The sequence below is a fragment of the Periophthalmus magnuspinnatus genome, chromosome 10, assembly GCF_009829125.3.
Source record: "Periophthalmus magnuspinnatus isolate fPerMag1 chromosome 10, fPerMag1.2.pri, whole genome shotgun sequence".
In the NCBI taxonomy this organism is placed as follows: Eukaryota; Metazoa; Chordata; class Actinopteri; order Gobiiformes; family Gobiidae; genus Periophthalmus; species Periophthalmus magnuspinnatus.
The window spans coordinates 21,219,294-21,239,617 of NC_047135.1; the positions used below are offsets into that span (position 1 = coordinate 21,219,294).

The 20,324-nt window shown below is 40.3% G+C and overlaps 1 protein-coding gene across 2 annotated transcripts; it reads right to left on the bottom strand.

Annotated features, from left to right (window-relative positions):
- Positions 1-1,370: 1,370 nt before the first annotated feature.
- Positions 1,371-11,749, bottom strand: pitx2 (paired-like homeodomain 2). 2 transcript variants are annotated; one of them, XM_033974140.2, is made up of 4 exons: positions 11,364-11,749; positions 8,170-8,255; positions 3,271-3,470; positions 1,371-1,963 (listed from the first exon to the last, which is right to left on the bottom strand). In XM_033974140.2, exons 2-4 carry the CDS (start codon positions 8,213-8,215, stop codon positions 1,406-1,408), a joined length of 804 nt encoding a protein of 267 aa, XP_033830031.1. In that variant the 5' UTR covers positions 8,216-8,255; positions 11,364-11,749; the 3' UTR covers positions 1,371-1,405. The 2 variants fall into 2 exon arrangements, with proteins under 2 accessions (XP_033830031.1, XP_033830030.1); XM_033974139.2 differs by lacking the exons at positions 8,170-8,255; positions 11,364-11,749 and adding an exon at positions 4,069-4,470.
- Between the last annotated feature and the right edge of the window lie 8,575 nt (positions 11,750-20,324).

Consider the following 20,324-nt stretch of genomic DNA (forward strand, 5'->3'; position numbering starts at 1 on the left):
CTCAAATATATATATTTATATATATACAACCTTTTGAGGGTCAGTATAAGTCCACAGTCCAGCGAAGACGCCATGTTGTGACCGTAACGAAGTGATAACGCCTGCTGCGCGCCTCCAACCAGTTTACAATGTCCAACTGGCGGAATCATACTCTCCAGAAATGTTTAGTTCCGAAAACACAAAAAGTAGTGGTGTAGTAGTCTTTTGTTCCTGTGGCGGATGCCTGGTTGCGCGTACACTGCAAAAAAAAAAAAAAAAAAAGAAAAAAAAAGACCAACCTGACGCCTTTTCGTATTGACGCATCCACAAAAAAATCCACGTTCCGGCTCTTTGAAGGAGGGCAGAGAGTGGACATTAGTGGTAGGTTGTGCCATAACTTGGGGTGCTTCAAAAAAATAATAAAAATATTTTTTTAAAAGTGCTATCTTTAAGTATCAGGCAAAGATCTCTTCATCTGAACCTTGCGGATAATTATGTATTTGTATATGGATTTGTATTTGAACAGCCTATAGTAAACGTTGGAATATTCATATTTTGTTTCAAGATGGCATTTGGAATGCTACCTTGCCTGGATATGTTGGATAGTGCTAGAGCTAACAAAATGTAAATAAAAATGTCCAATAAAGCTGCAGGTAAACCTGTTCATTTGCTTCTTAAATGCTTTTTGAGGCATGATATGTATAAATGCGTATTACCATAACTAACTTGGCTTGGGACTTAAAAAAAAAAAAAAGAAAAAGAAAAAAACAACAACAAAAAACATCTTAGTGCAAGCGATAAGTTATGATTGCATTATACCATCCGCACTTTTAGCCACTCCAAACTTGGCACTGGTCTAATACGACTACTTTACTATGGTAAAGGGGTTCTCCATAAATTTCGAACATATTGTGAAGACTTACTGACTACAGGGCTCAGAAAAGTGCTTACATGACATGCTTAGGAAGTCATTTTCATAAACAAATTAGGCTAGTTGTAAGTCCGTCAATTTTATTAGTATGCAAAGCTGTGTAACAGGTTTTTTACAATGTAAAGAAAGTAATGTATGCTTTCTTGGAATTTACCTAATTACGCACATTTGGCTCTTAATAAAATAGTGTTCTATAGATTGGCTAGTGCTTTGTTGTTTTTGAATATGTTTGTATAATTGGCAGTGAATTGAGATAGCAATTTGACAACTCACTTTTGGCTAAAATGCCATGCCCTTTTAAATCGCAGATCTCCAAAATTCCCGAAGCATTTTCCAAAACACCACCCGCAGACGCAGACTCGCCCCTCTCCGTGCGCTTTTACGCGGCACAGCCTGGCGGCCACTTTTTTTTCCTCCCTTTTTTTCCCCCTCTCTCTCTCTCTCTCTTAGTTTTTTTTTTTTTTTTTTTTTTTTTTTGCAGTGTATAGCTCTCTATTAGACCGGTCTGTCCACGGCGTACTGGCACGCGCTCAGATTGGTGGCGGGGTTCTGCACGCTGGCGTATCCGAAGCTCGAGTGCTGCTTGGCTTTGAGTCTGAGGCTGGCCAGACTGGAGTTACAAGTGTCCCGGTACACGTAGGGCGGCGTGGGGGGCGCGTAAGGACAGGCGGGCGTGGGCACTCCCGTGTTGAGTGACGGGTTACTGAGGTTGTTCAAGTTGTTGAGGCTGTTGAGACTCGAACCCGGGACCCCCGTGACCGCCGACGGCACCATGCTGGGTGTCATGGAGGAAATGGAGTTGGGCGGGGAGAACATGGTCTGAGAGGAGAGCGGGTTTACGTTCATGGAGTTGAAGAAAGGGAAGCTCTTGGTGGACAGCGAGGCGGACGTGAGACCTTTGGCGGCCCAGTTGTTGTACGTGTAGCTCGGGTACATGTCGTCGTACGGCTGCATGAGTCCGTTGAACTGCGGGCCGAAGCCGTTCTTGCACAGCTCGGCTTGCTGGTTCCGCTCGCGCTTCCTCCACTTGGCTCGTCTGTTCTTGAACCACACCTAGAAGAAAACACGCGTATTGGTAAGAATTGGATCATGAATGGCGAAAAATGGTGACGCAAACCTTCACTGCTGCGTAATTTTAAAAAGGCTCGCTTTGGTTTAGTATTATAGCGTGCCAATTTGCCTAAATGAAACAAAGCATTCAAACTGTTTACGAAATTGATGGTAATTTCAAATAACTGTGTATGTGCTTAAAATATTTGTAGGACAGAAAAGCGTAACACGAGTAATTCTCAAAGCAAAAAGAAACTCGGTTAAAATTATGTCCCCATCATTTTGGATAATTGGTTTAATTAGTCAATAATGTGACATTTGGAAATTATTGCGTTGACCTATATATTATTTTATTTTTAGGCAATTTTACAAAAGCTATCATATTTGTAAACGAGTGTAACTCTGCTCCATTGCGTAAAATAAAAAAGTGTTCATAAAAAAGTCTAAAAATCCCCCTACAGCACCTCTATAAATACTCGAACGCGCTGTTGCACACGCTAACAAACACGCACTCATCGCTTGCGTAATGAGTCAGCCGTGATTAGCCTTATTATTATCTTCCACGGAATACACACCTCTGTCCCGTCGCGCGCTCCTCTCCGCGGCTGGATGTGTATTGGGCTGACCTCAGGATCACACATACAACACAACGCCGGGGCGACAATCGCAAAATACAAGCTTTGCACCTCTTTCACACGAGCGGGAGAACGCGGCTGGTATCTGGCACTACACATGTCAATAGCCTGTAATGTTAACGAGCTCATTAATGCGCAATTACGTCGTCAGTGCGCGCAAATAACGGGCTGCGTAAGAACACACTTTACGGAGAATTTGTCACATTTATTTACACTACGTTTTTACATCTGATTGCATGTAATTAATGGCATTAGTGTCTTGATTGTATGGTTTAATTTGTATTAAAACTCTGCTAAAGTCTAACGCCTTTGTTATAGTTTATATTTATTATTATTCATTGCTTCATGTTGCACCAAACCGCTAAAGCAAGCTCCTAGTTTGGGAATTTTGGTAACTGACAATGGAAATATAACTTTTTGTGATTATGCTGAACTAGTTTTACACACACCATTTAATATGTGATCTAGCGCACATGGCCTACAGCATATTTACGCAGGAGTAGATTATTGTTGTAAATATAAATTAAAAATTAAGAGATTGCCTGTTAAGAGATTAGATCAATTCTACCCCACATTAAGTCCGCGTGAATGTGTGTCCTTTGACGTCAGCACGTAAAATCCGAACATAGGGATAAATGCAGTTGAGTGTGGGCTCCCAGGGGCCTCTGTCCTTACCCTGACGCGGGCCTCCGTCAGGTTGGTCCAAACGGCGATCTCCTCCCGGGTGCTCATGTCCGGGTAGCGGTTCCTCTGGAAGGTGGCCTCCAGCTCCTGCAGCTGCTGGCTGGTGAAGTGCGTCCTCTGCCGCCGCTGGCGCTTCTTCTTGGACGGGTCATCCGAGGAGTCGTCGGCTTTGTTCAGAACCTTCTCCTTCTCTGTTAGAGCACACGCGTGTTAGGCTGAGTTTCGTCAAAGGGTTGTAGAGGAACTGTTGTAAACTATTCATAAGAAAACCTCTGGAATGTGTGGAGTTTGTGTCTTACATTTGTATTTGAAATGTAGTTATTTTTGTATTATGTTGACTTTCTCTGATATACCTCTGATAAAACATATCATCTGAAAAAAAATAAATCAATTAATTGTATTATTGGAAATTATTGATAACAATACCCTGTGTTTTACCATCTGGCACACACTTTACTAAAATTTGACGCTCAAGAGAAATAGTTCCAAAATATAAACGCACAAAATATTCATACATTACGCACGGTATGAATGTAATTGAGAAATATTTAAATTGTTCTTGAGTTTTATGAGCTGTCTAGAAACTCCAGGAGAATTTGAATAGCCGTACATCTGCATAAACCTGTTGTTTTTTTCAATGCCCACAATGACACTTTTATTGAGCGTTTTTAAACACAAGTTCTGTATATATCCAAGAATAACTGGAACACTGGTGGTGGATCGCACAAAAGACTTTGGTGTGTGTTGCCAGATGCTGTCCAGATGGGAGCGCGCACACGCGGCTCTTACCCACGGACTCCGGGCTGGACGTGTCCGACACCGTGTGCACCTCAAGCCGGTGCTTGACATCCACCGCTCGCTGCAGCGGCTGCAGGCTCGAGGCCATGGCCAGAGCCGCGTGGTGCGAAGAGGAGCCCAGTTTAGTCCCGGATACGTGCTGCGGCTCGAGGCTCACCGGGTCCCTCATAGAGTTCATGGGGAAAAGAGCGCACGCGAGAGGCGGCTGTCAAAACCCAAACTGCGTAAGTTCCCTCAGAAGCGGAAAGAAAAGGAAGTCCGTGAAAGGAAGATGAGGCGATGCCGTTCCTTTGTGCGTAAAAAGGAGAGGTGCTCAGCGCGGGCCATTGAGAGCTGCCATGCGGCTGCACGGAGTGACAAGCGCAGGTAGGTGATATTAGATCCAGAGGCGTCTGCACACTGCTGCCTCCCTTGCCCCACCGCGCCTCTCCACCGCAGCTCCACGTCACAGCCCTGCGCCCGCCCCCTCCTCTCTCACAGCCTCGTGCGCCTCTCCTCTCTCACAGCCTCGTGCGTCCAGCCAACCGCAGCGCGCTAAACGTGTCCACCAATGCCAGTCTCCAAATAAAAGCATGTAAAGAGCGATGGCACCGCGGCAGCGGCGGCAGCAGCAGCCCAAGACCAAATAAAATGAGAATAACATAGTTTGGCCTCGCTTTATGAGCTGCGTCCAGTGGCCCAGTGAAGCGCGCGCTTCTATTGATAGGGACGCAGTCGCTGTCACCGCAGTTTACTCAGGGGCACCGCGCGGATAAAGGCTTTTATTGAAGAAGTCTGAATATCAAACACTGCGGCACAAAGCGTGTATGAAAATAAATAAGGTGGAAAAAAGGACTGTTTTCCAAACGCGCAGAGCGAGGGAGTGCGCACTTGTCAAATACAGGCCAGACACGACCAAAAATCCTCAGAGATATGAATTTGTGCAAGAGAATATACCAGCCACTCCTACTTAAATGTTTTATTGTCAGTTAAGGTGTTGTGCCACAATTGTGACAATGTTTTAAAAATCTCCAAACTACTTCAATACACCATTTGTGTATAACATTTTTTGGAGCCATTTGAAACCCTGTGATCCCTGCTCCCACTGTAAGCAGTGTCCAGAGGAAAGCCTCGGCCCCGCCTCTGTCCCGCCGCTTGTCCAGTGCCCCTCTCCCCGTGACCTCCGCGGACACGCTTCAAGTGTCCGTTCAAACGAGCCCCACCGGAGTCACCAGAGCGCGGACACTTGGGTTTGTTGACGAGGGATTAGTTTATCAGGGCGCTTAGCTGCTGGGCGTCCTCCGCGCGCAACCCTCCTCGCCAACCACTCATCTGGCGTTATTTTTAATCTGATAAGTCTCTCATTTGCCTAAGAATTTTTCTGAAGGAGGACTTTTAATCATTTGAGCCAATTTGTCGGGTCTTTTCTGTTTAATTCCCCGTTGATATCCAAAGTGTAAGCACTAACTGGTTGGGATTTTCGAGGTTAAACTGGGACGAGAGGACGCGCCGAAGTAACTGGTTTAATAAAGTGTACACTAAAGAGCTAAATCAGGTGAACAAATAATCTGGAGTAAAACTGGTCTGGATCACAACAGTCTGGTCATAAACATGTAGGAAATAACCAGATCTATAATAATAATAATTTGGTAATATCATGTGCAGGGTAGACGGTTGGATTTGGTGCTGCACAAAACTCCTTCAGAGTCCCTCATTTATAAATAAGGTGTCAAGACACTGTGGAGGCCAACCCCGAGTCTTCCAAAGCGCAAAAATGGCACTGGAACTGGTGCGTAATCCGTGCGTAATACTGTGAAATTACGCACTAATATAAACAGAAACTGCATACATTTAGATTTCAAATGTATGTGAGTATATTGAACAAACTTGGCAAGTATGTGGCTTTGATATGATTAAGAATTGCCTTAAGGGCATAGAATCCAAATTCAAAAGGCAAAAAACAATAATAATAAAAATAATGTTTTGTTTTGAAATTTACAATTCAATTTCATGCTTTCATATAGTTGGCTGATTTCATATTCAGTGATGAGATCTCAGTGTGAAAAAATAGTTGACTCTTTAAACTGATGCTAACAGATTGGAATGGCATGAGCAATAAATAAATAAATAAATAAATAAAAAATACATACATAGCTATATCCCTGTAACGATTAATTATGCTTCCCATTTTAAGGCGACATTTTGAGGGCTTTTGATAATTTGAAGAGTATTTTATTTTAACCCCATATTGCTATGGCAACGGTCCTAAACTGTCCTCTCTGTGAAACCCAGAACAAGGGCTGGAATTTTTTAAAATAAAAAATTCTCAATTCTCAAATGTTGAATGTTAGTGATAAAGTCTGTTCTAAAGCTATACTTATCTAACCATATCGCCAGATGTAAAGATTAACAATAGTATTAGTAAGAGCATTTAGATTCATCTCAATTAAAATACATAGCCTAATTACCTATAGAATTGTATGCTTCCCCAAAATGGTCTCAATCTCAATTATCCCACCTCGAATAATTTGTATCCTAAATACAGACAGTAAAGACCTGTCACCTTTCAGTTATTTGTTTTTTTTAATCATTCTGGATTTGAACACACATTTCCCCATTCCCTCCACGAACAGCGGCTCTATTTTGTCCCCAAGTCCACACATCTAACCTGGCTGCACTTCGCCCTGTAACCCCGCGCTGCTCCTTTCTCCGTATTAAACCAAACCTGAAGTGGATTATCGCTTTCCTCTTCATTTCGGAATGCCTTATCTCTCTTGTGCGGATTACTGCGCGCAATAGGCCTCCTTCGCCATAGAGGGCCATTAATTAGCAATTCAGTCAATACAGCAGCGACACAAAGGTTTTTTCTTTCTTTCTTTTTTTTTTTTTTTTTTTTTTACATAGGATTAAAGCCAGAACGCATTCCGCTATTAGGATATTCCAGCGCACGAAGAGGCATCCATTACAGGTTTAAAGTAGTTCCCCTGAGGCACAAGGCAACGACGCGGCGAAGAAAAAAAAAGTGAGCGTAACGTTTTGGGTTTATTTTTGAATCGATATGAACACCAATGGAGCGAGAAAAGGGCAATGTATCCAGTCAGTGGCGATGTAATGAACGCAAATGAGCCGGATTGGATATTCGTTAAGAGCGTAATACAATCACATGGAGTAGTTTCCGTAAAGGGCTAAAGATTATGAATAACATCTATTTTTATGTCGTGAAAATTACTTACTTAATATCATTGTTTAATGTATTATTAATAGAATTGTATGTTAATGGTTGAAATGCATTATTGTAATTTCTTCAAGAACTGTAAAACTTGCGTAAAAATGTTTATGTTTTAGTAAATATTGCATGTATTATCCAGTTAAGGTGTGGGGTAAATGAAGTAGCTTGAAGATGGAGCTCAGTGCATAAAGCTGCAATGACTATATGGACCATCAGGGGTCGCTCTAGCACTGAGGACTTGGGGCTGCGTGTTCAGGCCTGTTCCAATGAAACAACCAAACAGGGTTTTTAAATATATTCGGTTTACGAACAGTGTTTTCGTGAAAATGCAAGAAAATCATCAGGAGTAATTTGGAAAAGATTTGAATTTCATATTTGCATACACAAGAAAGGAAAACGATCTCCAAAATGATAAAAGGCATTAAATGAACAGATGTGACCTATCATAATTTAATGTGTAGTTTATTGTTGCGATTGATAAAAAAAAAAAAAAGTTGATTTAATAAAACATAAGTATATAATTGTATTCAAACATAAGAACAGTAATTCTGCTGCCTCTCAAAAAATAAAAAATAAAAAATACTAATCTAACTATAAACTATACTAATCTAACTCCCGAGCATATTCTCAATATTGTTTAATGTTTCCCACAAAATGTACTTGAGTAAGTAAATAATTGACAGTTAGGAGCAACATCAAGGAACATGGTGATCTACAAAAATGTGTCATTCCAAAATTGATGAAGCAAAACAGAATAGATAGAATGTAAGGTTAAATCAGAAAAGACACAACAAATCCGTGCTCTATAATTTTAATAAAAATACGTTTAAACGAGAGAGACAATAATGTCAATAATGTAGGTGACATGTGTGCGTCATACTCACCAATCTGTGCGCACGTTGACGCCAGTTTGCGGCAGTGGGACTCCATCAATGCGGGTTTTTTTTGTTTTTTTGTTTGTTTTGGAAATCTGTGAAATGATAAGACACGTTTTAATTCATATTGATCAACAATTTGTTAGATTTGCAATTATATATCTGCTTGTATACAATTATGGAATGAATTATGGGAAAACACATGTATGTAAGCGTGCGTAATTAAAATACGTTAGGCTTTTCTGCGTAAAACATGCTGCGTAATCGCTTACTTTTGGGATAACAAGGTGATATTATTCAATGTTGAATCTCAAATTCAGCATTGATATTAATTTATCAGAACACAGTAACATGGTAGTAGGCTTCTCAATTATTGTGAGAAAATGAGAAAACCTTCGAGATCCTGCAACAACAGCCTAATAATAATCACCACTGATAGTAACCAATCGTGCGTAAAAGTTGCCATACTGGAGATATTTCATTACCGGTATATATTCACAGCATTTGATAGTGTTTTTATTTTTATTTTTTTTAATTATAATTGTTTAGATATTGATTATGCCCCTCTATCAGATGATCAAGTATCCCTAGTTCTTTATATATATATATATATATATATATATATATATATATATATATATATATATATATATATATATATATATATATATATATACTATATATACTTTTTTTAGGCAAAAAAAAATAAAAAATAAAATACGTATCCCGCCATGTTTATTCAACCACTTGACAAAACCTCTAGATTACAATTCAACTGTCCTTGCATTCAAACTCTGCAGTAATACATGCTGAGAATGTAGAATGTTGATAAAACAATATGGTAACCAATAGTGCGTAAAAATAGCCATCTTGTTATTGAGGTTCAGTGCTTTGTTACCACCCGCGCAATCCTAACCCTGCAGCATCTTATCATCCGACTATACACCGTGTTTCTCAGAATAAACTGATCCGGTGTCGGGCGCAGGGATTCGGGGGAGAGAGAGGAGAGGAGAGGGGAGCGGGGAGAGGCGGAGAGACACGGAGAGACGGAGGCAGGCAGGCAGCTCGCCGATCCCGGAGTAAAATCACGGGGATTAGCGTCTGATTGAGATGTCTGTTGGAGGGATATTACAAAATTCATTATCGCTGCGCCTCGATATGAAGTTACACAGATGGGGGTTTTTATTAGTCCAGGCTCACACTGTTTGCTTATGATAATTCGACGTGGAGGAAATTTGCATGCAGTCGCGGCGCTGTTAACCACTTTCCTCCCCTCTCCCTTTCACCTGCTCTACATCGCCTTTTCCTCTCCTCTCCTCTTTTTTTTCTATTTCTTCCTCCGCGTATGAAGACGAGAAAGAAGAGGAGACGAGGTTAAGTTTGACACGGGCTGTACCTGGATGAAATAGTACGGGTCAGGCTCCGGGCGGAAGGTTACAGCGTGTTGTCTAATCACTGCACTTTAACGAGGGCTGACTCCAATAACTCACGCGCGGAATGAGGCCTCGCACACTGCGGGTTATTCGCGCGTAATACGGCTCTCCAAGGCACATTCCAGTGATATTGTTTGGACCTTGGCATTATCACTACAGTCATCAAATCGTAATACTGATTTACATTCTGGCAAGTTTTGACTTAACAAGACACTAATTGGGCAACATACAAACATAAAATAAAATATATAATAATATATATATATATATATATATATATATATATATATATATATATATATATATATATATATATATAATTATTTTTTTTTTTTTACCATACACATGTGTATGTGTGACGAAGGAGTTATGGTTGTGAAAAAATAAAATAAAAATAAATGCAATAAATCACGTGTTTTGTAAAAATCAATTGGCAAAAATCTGAATATGTTTGACGAGTGAGCACAAATATATATATATATATATATATATATATATATATATATATATATATATATATATATATATATATATATATATATATATATATATATATATATATATATATATATATATATATATATATATATTCTGAATTCACATTAAACGCTTCAAAGTGTTGATGAGAACATACGACAAATCAGACGTGGTTCAAATTAGGCCTCGTAACGGCTCAGGCCGGGCCATATTCACACGTGCGTAATCACCCATAACGCGCCATTCCCTGCGCAATGTCACCAAACCAAGTCTATCTAATGCCGAATGCCCGAATGCCCCCAAAGCGTGAGGAGTGGAGCGTATACTGCTAATCCGACTCCTCCATGCGCCCTCACTTATAGCACAGCCGGCAGCCGGAGCGGTGCAGGCGGGCTTGAGACGAGTCAGTCACCGAGTCGCAGTCAACATGGCACCGGGCCCAGTGGCGACAGAAAGCTGGCACAGGACACGCGTTTGGAAATGAACGCGCAATAGACTGAGATACAGCACCAACCTTCCCCGTATGGTTTGTAGTCATGACAACGTGGACTTTTCAGAGTCGGTTTGACACTCCATAAGTTTTTAAGTGTCAGAAAGTGGAATCATATTTAGCGTGAAATGTCCTAGTTTTGCGCTGTTGTTGGCCCAAATGTACAATTGGTTTAGTCCCGGTCTAGTCTTGGTTTAGTCTTGGTTTAGTTCCCTAGTTTAGTCCCGATTTTAATATGGTGATTGTACATGTCGCATCCTTAACATTATATTAGGAAAAGGTTTATGTCCGTTTTACGACCTCAAGACCTGGAATATCCCAGGATAATTCTTAAACATTAATATCGTGCCCCAATGCACAATAAGGCTTGGCAATATTTTTCTGTCAGAATAAAAAAAAAAAAAACGCTATACGTTTTTATTTCCAACTAAGAAGTACAATAAAGCAACCCTAACGCGTCTGAGCCTCTAAATGAACGACGCATGTGAGTTATTATAAGTCATATTGGCTCTTCCGTATTGAAATAAAGCATTTGAAAGCGCATTAAACATTTATTATAAGGCTAATTCCTATGCCATGACGCACAGAAGAACCATCGCCAAAACGCGCTGACTCCAAAGCTCTCCGCGTTCCCACACCAGACAGCGGCTCTTTCACTATATCCTTCACCGCTAACGATACATCATTACTCCAGCCGCTTTGAAAGTCACGGGGAGGGAGAGGGAAGCGAGAAAACCCGAGCGGAACCAATTCCCCCACCCGCCTAAAGTCACAACTCACTTTTGCTTAAGCGTTGAACTTACCTCTCTCCAAAAAAACTGCCGTGTCTCTCTCAACTCTTCTCTCTGCTCGTATGTGCGCTCAAGTTGGAAAATTTTAATCCCAAGGAAAGAAAGCAGTTTTGGGGGGTGGGGGGGGAGTAAAACGTTATCAAAGTCCAAGGAGCGACTGAACGGGACTCCTGCGGCAACGTTATCCAAAACAATAAATAAATAACAAATCGATGGCTCAATCTATCTAGTTCTTGTGTCGCTTATTTCACGGGGTGTGTTGTCGTCTTCGTAGCTCGGATGGGAGTCGTGTCGTTAACTTTTCCCTGCTTGAAAGACGCTCCGATAGTGGCGCATTTTTCCCTCGCTGTCTTTTAGAGCGCAGAGGAGCAGCTAAAGGAGAGAGGGACCCCGGGTTTCCAAAGGGGGTGTGCTTGTTGTCTAAGCGCGCTGCTGTGGGCCGAGTGGTTACGTGTGTGTGTGCGTGTGTGCTTGTGTGTGCGCTTGCGTGTGTGTATCCCTACGTGATGTGGGTGTGTGTGTGTGTGTGCGTGCGTGTGTGGTGAAGCTCAACTTTCAGCAGCAATCAAACAAACAAAATGACATCTTAAAAAAAAGCGCAAAAGGTGAAAGATAAGATATTACTCGATCCAGTCCATCAAAACGCGCAGATTCAAACCACGTGGGGAATGCATAACAAATTAATCTGAGTTTTATTCCAAACACAGCAAGGTTATGAAATGAAATAATATAGATATCCATTTGAAATACACCGCTTTTATGATAATCTTAGCCTCGTTGCCATGGGTACTGTTTCAGACTTATCAATGAGGAATCAAAGCTAATTTATAAACATGTAAGCGTCTATATCTCCTAATCCGAGTCATATATCCACAATGTATTATTTTGAATAATGATATACATAAGGTTATAGATTTATAATAATAATAGCATACATGGAATACATTATTTGTCCAAATAGCTGTATAAATTAGGAAGGTTTTCTCAATCTACTGCTTAACCTACCAAAAAATTACATTGACAATTCTATAATGCGACTTTATAATGTATACTATGTGCGTAAAATGCGCAGCTGGCACCGACGCCAATGCTTCGATCCGATTTCCAAGCGCCGTAGACCGGTCCGCGCCCAGAGCAGGCCCGCCTCTCTGCCTCCGTAATCCCGCGTTTACATTTTTAGTCATACTCCCATCAAAGCGCTAATTAATGCCGAGTCCACATGGGAATTTCCTCCGTGAGAGAGAGATAGAGAGAGAGAGAGAAAGAGAGAGAGAGAAGGGAGAGATGGAGGAGAGCGGGAGGGGGCGCGGACAGGCGCAAACACACAAACCAAAGTCATGCGTAAAAATGGCAAGGTTTGGACGCGTTCTGTGGTGTGAGGACAATATTATGATTACATTACGCACGAGGCCCAGCAGAAAGGCCAGATTTGGTGTCACTGTATGTTCTACAGGCAGAAGTTTTAATGGAAACTAGCAAAGACAGACAACAAATTCGTGCGTATTGATTTGATTCTTTTACGCCCAGTGAGATGGATTGGTGTAAAATCCATTGCTTTTTACTCATAATTTGTACTCAGGCCTATCGATGCGTTCACAGTTAACAACCACCGCATCAAAATTGGGACTAAACAGAGAACCTAAACCTGGACTAGACCTGGACTCAAACAGGACCAAACCGGGACTAAACTGAGCTCAGCGAGGCCAACTGTAAACGCAGCCTTTATCTTTGATTGATTGAACCGCAAAATATTTTGAAATAAAAGAAACGTGGCCTGTTTTTTGTAGTGTAGCACAACCATTTAATTATTGAAAATTAATATCCCTTAATAGAATTACACTAAAATGACCCAAAATAGACACTTCTTCGTAAGGGCTCAATTACAAACCTCTTTATAGGCCTAATGTACCATTTTATACTTGTTGGTGAATCTAAAACTAAAATATAAAATCAAATAAGTAGTAATAGGTTGCATTCACTTTTTTTCTCCCCTAGATTTTAAAACTGAGCTGGAGGACAGGTCAGAATTCTATGGTTGAATCTGCTGCGTAACTGCCAGATTGTAGATTTGTTGAGCTGTTTTATGGTTAATATCTCTGTAATTACGGGGCCTATCCACACAGAAGAAAAACTGCTGCTAAGTGCAATGTCTTCTCTGTCAGCATGAATAAACAAAAGTAAAACAGTTTTTCCATAACTGTTTCAGAAAGTGGGGCCATTATTCAACCCCTAAGTCGCCATTGTTGTCAGTTGAAAGGACTTTAAGACATTAGATTAATATGACAAGTTTGGGAAACCAATTACTGATCAGTGATGATAACCTTCAATACTAGTGGATTACAATTTTGGTTCTTTATTTAAAAATAAAAAATAAAAATGTAAATCTTCCATGGACTTAAATAGGCCATTTGGAAACTATGACATCATTAAATTCTTGAAAATGAACGCAACCTATTGGTGGTGATGTGATGATGTCATACTTCCAGATCAGGGACAAAAGGCAGTTTTCCCTGTTGATTACATCTACTTAGGCATGAAATACACAAAACGTGCGTTCACAAATGTTGAATCTGATCATTTCTATCAGTGACTAGACCCAAAAGCTCATTGTATTAAAACAAAAATCTGTATTTCGGCAAGATACGTTTTAACTGCCCCCATCTCCTTAATAATACTAATATTAACTAACAATACTGCCCTGTAGAATGTTGCGATGCCATCCAAAACCCAGAAATTCTAACAGCAATTCTAACGTCTTAATGGCTATGTTTGATGCCATCTAATTAATACGCGCAATTACGCATTCATTGGCAATTACTCGCACCGTTACGCACACATTACGTCTCCATCCAACCCCTCACTGACACCGGGGCCAGGCAAGAACGCAGTTATTTATATGCCCCTCTGTACTTTCTTTTTATACAAGAAATTAAAAGAAAATGCAGCGTGGAATCTTCGCTTTTCTCACGCGTAAAGGTGCGGAGGAGACACGGCACAAGTTCAGAGAGGGAGAGGGGGTGAGGAGGAGGGAGAGGGGGGGGGGGGGGGGGGGGGAAGAAGCTGGCGGCTGTCAAATCTCTCGCCTCGGGGGCCAAACCCACGGCTCCTTTTCATTTCAAGCGCTTATCGATTCGCCGTTGTCATCTTCGGCGACGCAGAAGGACACTTGAAAGAATTTGTGATGGGGCTGTGATGTGAGAACCGAGGGGCGACCTGCTCCTCCGCGTCTTAACGAGCCCGAAACCGTCAGGCTACAGGCAGACAGACAGGCAGGCAGACAGACAGGCGGCGTGGATGTCTCAACTTTATTCTCCCCGCGCGCCGGCTGCTTGCGCTCACGATGCATTCAAGGCAGGAGTCTCGCCCTGACTGCTTTCATCTGTGCGAAGGATCAGGGCGGCATCACAGTAATCTGGACGAGTTGATTATTAAACACTATTCTCTGCTGTTGTTTCCTCATCACAAACATACCTGGAGTTGTCTTTTGTTTCATTCACACATGTTTAACACAAACCCTGCGCATTTAGGCTGAGCCCTTCACTCAAACTGAAAACACTCTATCCCACCTTGTGATGTCATGTGGTAATACAGGAAGTGCTCCACTGTGTTTTTAAACTTCATACATCTTCACTAGAATCATTTGGATGATTTCAGCTCTGGAATTGCCAATCTCTAATGAATAAAAGGTAAAAGGAGCTGCTATCTTGAAAACAACAGCTCCATGACATCGTTAGGGGGAACAGAGCATTTTGAGCTTTGGGGATGTATACAGACTAAAAATAATGGGTTACTCAAACACGATAAACCGCAACTCCAGGTATGTTTTTGATGAGGTAATAACATTATAACATGGCTTAAAGCTCATGGGAATCAATTTCATATTATATAGGACCCTGAACGTGTCTATGACAGATGGGATTACTCATTTTACTTAAACACAGTTAAGATAATTATATTCAAGATTTTGCCAAAATATTAAAATCATACTTCCTGGTTGTAAATCATGACATCACACTAGGGAATACCATAACTGTTACCTAGCAACCATGTAATACACTGGGCCAAAATTCTGCTAATGTACACAGAGATTATTAAATTACAAACTTTCTGCACCTGCACGATTCCATAAAAATAGAAAGTTAAAGCCATTCCTTGGGACATTCTCCATTAAGATACTGTGGGACATTATAGCCAAGGAAACAACACTCCCATCAGGTTTGTGGAGAGCAACAACACACTTTTATTTTTGCCTAGTTTTGGACCAAAAAGTTACACATTGTGGCTTTAATGTTATTTATTATTATTCCTCTAATTAAACATTTACAAACACTTTCCTTCTTATTCTGATGCTGAAATGTTTTTAGTAAGTAGCAGAAAAAGATAATGCGTTAATTAGGGACAAATACATACTAATTAAGAAATTAGAAGCTGTTTGGCAAATTTATCTTGCCCTAGTACAGATTGTAAGGTCAAAATACTGCAGACTGTCTACATTTAATTATAAAGCTTTTTATTGTCTGAGAAGGTATTGTCAGGAAGTGCACGTTAGCATGGTAGGTGTTGTTTGCATTACTGTGATGGCAAAACTGGTCTCTGAAAATTGTGAAAAACAATTATAAACTCATCTTTGGGAATTAAAAAAACAGCCACTGCACCTTTAATAAGTAATTTCAGGGTGCATTAAAATAACGAGTTACCCTGATTTGTATTAATAATAGGCCTATACCCCATATTGTACCCGGAAGACTTCAGACACCGTATATATTTCAACTTTTATTTGGTTAAAATGTAAAATCTCAAAGTACAAAATAGAAAATAGAAATAACAGGTTGACTAACTAAGTACTAAAATAATCAATAGTTACAGCCTTACCTCATTCTGAGCTTGTGATATCACTACATGCAAAGTTCCAGTGGTCCCTTGTGGTGCGTTTAAGGACCTTCGTATTTTCATATCTGAATATAGGTCTCATAATATAGTCTTAGGGTTGATTTCCCCAAAGGATGCTGACATAATAAAATGCACGAAGCACGCCGCATTCCCTTTGGATGTAGCATCAGTAGAACTAATGTCAAACTGAGAAATATATTATGTAGATATGTAGAGAAATGAATGGAAATAAGGTCAAATGTTGAACATAGAGACACGGAAATATTAATATACACTACCAGTTAAACGTTTGGACATACTTTTTCATTTATTTCTTCTTTATTTTCATGATTATTTGCATTGTAGATTCTCACTGTCGTCATCAAAACTATGAATGACACATGTGGAATGTAGTAAACAAAAATTAACTCAAAATAACTGCAAATTTGTTTAAGAGTTTAGATTTTTAAAAACCTTTCAAAACAAAATAAGAGAGCTGTGCACGGTCTACATGTAATTATAAAGCGTTTTAGCGAATCAGGAAGTGTGCAGTTGTTATTAGCATTACCGTAACAAACCATGCTCCGGTCTCTGAAAGTTGTGAAAAGTGCTTATAAACTCATCACTGTGAATAACTAGGATGACTCTGAAGGACCTACCTATCCAGCCAGAACCACACACATTGACCACATTTTGTGTGTGTCTGGAGCCATAGGACGGAGGTTTTTCACACTCTATGGTCCAACTCCAGAATCTTCTGGATTCCATCAGAATGTCAAAGGGATTGACAATTGGATTACTGCAAACAATTTCAAATGAACTATTGCCATATTCCAGGTTTTTAAGGCAGTACAAAATCAGGTACACCGCCTTTAAAGGGGGGTATTTTACATCTATGCAGTAAAACACATAAAATATATAGATCACCATATAATCCTTTATTGTTTTGAAATTTTCATATTCGCCAAAAACAACGTATAAAACACATAACTTACCACTTTAGTTTTTAACGCTCGGAGTCTCCCCTCCCCTTGCTCTTTGTGTTACGTCACTCCCCCTTCAGAGCACTACCACAACACAATCAGCATGCATCCCATTAATTAAACTACTGCACATCGCATCAGGTTTGTGAAGATGTTGAAGTTTTGTATCATCTTTTTGTATATTTATAGGGAATTTACCATGTAGGGGAATGGGTGATGTAGGCTTGTGGGCGGAGCATTGAACAGAATCTTACAGGTTACCTTAAGGAGGGTTTCAATTGTGCCTGGGAGACATTGCTAAAATACTCAAACATGCATGACATCTAAAATGCTTTTTTTTATGAGGGAGCAACGTTGTAACATGGTAGAAAACTCCCAAAAAATCGATTTTGCACTCCCTTAGTTACTAAGCCTAAACCATTCTTATTTAACTCTTTTCTCAAAATAAATGAACTGAGTCTTCTTTTAATAAGGCAAATTAAAGTGTAGTTATTATCAAGTGTCACCTGCCTCATTAACATTTAACACTGTCAAAAAATACATTTCACAAACAAACCAGATACCATAATGAGCCCTAGTCATACTGGTGTTTCTGTTTGGCTTGGGCTAAGTGTCTCTCCAGTGTTATTCGTGTGTCTGCGCCTGTAAATGAGGCACGTGAGAAGGGGGGCTCTCGGCTGGCCTCTTGAGCTTGTTGAACGGGTTTACAGCTGATCCTTCGTAGTCCCCAGCCTCACTCACAGTGGCAGAGGCAGCGCATGCAGCTAAGCACTCCCCCGACCTCGCTCAAGTCCGCACTGTTCCAGGCAGTGGGTGTGGCTACAGGACAGGATGTTGCCATGGATACGCTGGTGGTGTTCATGTTGGAATTGTGGAACATGGATGGAGATTTTGACAGTGAGTATCAGAGTAAGCAAAACATAGTGAAATTAGTTTAGAGTCAAAGAATTGGAGAGGGGGCATTAACTGCTAACATAAAACATATTTAGATCACCATGTTACCTTTTGTTCTCTGTGCTAAGTTACTCCCCCTTCAGCGCACAACACAAGTGTGCATCCTGCTCAAACCCACCGAAACTACTGCACACCACATCAGGTTTCTCAGATTGCTGTGTACAGTTTTGTGTCATGTTTTGTATATATTTATGGAGAATTGTTGGTGATGTAGGCTTGTGGGCTGAACATTGTACAGCATCTTACAGCTAACCTTAAGGAGGGTTCAAATAGGGCTCAGGAGAGATCGCTAAAATACTCAGACATGCATGGATGACATCTAAAGCATCTTCAGACGGGGTTTTGATGATGGAACAATGTTATAACATGGTAAAAGCGAAAGAAAAAAAAAAAAAGCTATTTTGCGTAATACCCCCTCTTTAGAAGAACACACATTGTGCTATTGTCTGACATATCTATGTCTATGACACCTGTGGATCATTACGTTGTGTTTTGAACATTTTAAATCGCAATATTTTTCTAATGCAACTTAATAAAAGAAACAAGTCCACAGACCTCCGAGTCTGAAAATTGTGATGCCCAGTGAGGTATTAGGAGCCGATTCCCAGCTGCCCCTTTACGGTGTAAACGTCATCACAACTAGCGTCACATGTTGCATAGGATAGGATGCCATAGGCCCCTCCTATGGCAGCCTATCCTATGCAACGCTGCCAAATGTTATTGTCCAATATTCAGGAAGTGCAAATTAACATGCTAGTTGCTGTTAACACTGGTCTCTGAGAGTTGAGCTTATAAACTCATAGCGGTGAATAACTAAGACATTCTGAATGCATAAGGCAAGTGTGGAACAGCTTTGGACCGCTACAAACTGTTTAAAATTAAGCAGTTCTGTTTTTCACATTTTACGCCAGTAGAAATCATGTACGGAGCCTTTAATAATAAACCAACCCTATAAAAAATTAAGAAATAAAATAAATAAACTGCATTTTACTCCCTGCCTCTGTCTTGCAGTGTCTTGGTGCTGTGTTCCAGCCCGTGCATGACTTACATGTCAGCTCCTCTTCACCAGTGCTGCCCGGACCTGTGCTGTATACTTAAAAAGCACTCCGCTCTACGTCTTTGTCTGGGCTTCTGTAATTATCCCTGAGCTCGCCTCCAAAGAAAACGCTCAGCTGATGTCATTGAGGTTTCGGCCACCCCTGCTATTAATCCCTTGCATAAAGTGTCTCCCAATGAACCAAGGGAGAGTGAATTCAAATAAGGCTTGTGTTTGTAATAGGGTTGTCAAAAGTATCAAAATCAGATGTGAATCAATACTAAAACTAGTATCGAAAGTAGATACTCATTTGAGCAAGTACTAATACTAAAAAAGTCTATTCACTAAAAAAGTGAATAGCTTTAGAGTGAACAAGTAGGCCACACAGGCTAGTATACGCCCATGGACCACTTACCTGGATGACTTAGAAATTATACAGACATAAAGACACATGGGAAAATAAAAGAAAGCACTACAATTTAATGCTGAAAACTACATTCTACTGTATAAATAATGTTTTTTTAATTATGATCATGGTATTGGAATTGGTATCGAGTATCTAGTCTATTCTTTAGTATCGAAATTGAGTTTGAAATATTATCCATCATGGTGCATTCTCACCATTAACTTCCTCTGTTATATTTTTATTCATGCATGGTTGAGTAATCCTGTATTGTCCTGCATTTGAGGCTCAAGTGTTCAGAAAATGTATGTTTTCACCAACCCCTTATCCTCACCCACTGCTTTGTGATTATTAAAAAAAAGGCCTATGGATAGCTAAAAACTTTTTTACAGTGTGTAAAGCACCTTTTTCAATATGACTTCTTCATTGTAAAACAAATAGCAACTTATTTGAAATTATATGAGTAATTATATCTTTCATTTAGTGGGTTAGACTTTTTCTCATTTAGTGGAAGTTTTTCTCATTCTCTGTATATGTACAGGCCATGCCTCTTGTGAAAGCTCAGAACCACCAGAATTCACTCCCTGAGCTGCAGAGGCTGCACTAGCACTGATTAATGATTGGCTGCAGGAGCTGGGGTTTAAGTAGTGAGGTTCAGTGATGGAATGTAACAAAGTAAAAGTAGGAAAAAAAGTAAAAGTAGTAAATTACTGTACTTAAATCGAAGT

What these genes read in the sequence shown, in the direction of transcription:
- pitx2 (XM_033974139.2), bottom strand. Translation starts at nt 4,255, where the DNA reads ATGAACTCTATGAGGGACCCGGTGAGCCTCGAGCCGCAGCACGTATCC. An exon ending in GTCCAGCCCGGAGTCCGTGG is followed by an intron (nt 3,471 to 4,068) that starts GTAAGAGCCGCG and finishes GTGCTCTAACAG; the next exon opens with AGAAGGAGAAGGTTCTGAAC. An exon ending in TGACGGAGGCCCGCGTCAGG is followed by an intron (nt 1,964 to 3,270) that starts GTAAGGACAGAG and finishes GTTTTCTTCTAG; the next exon opens with GTGTGGTTCAAGAACAGACG.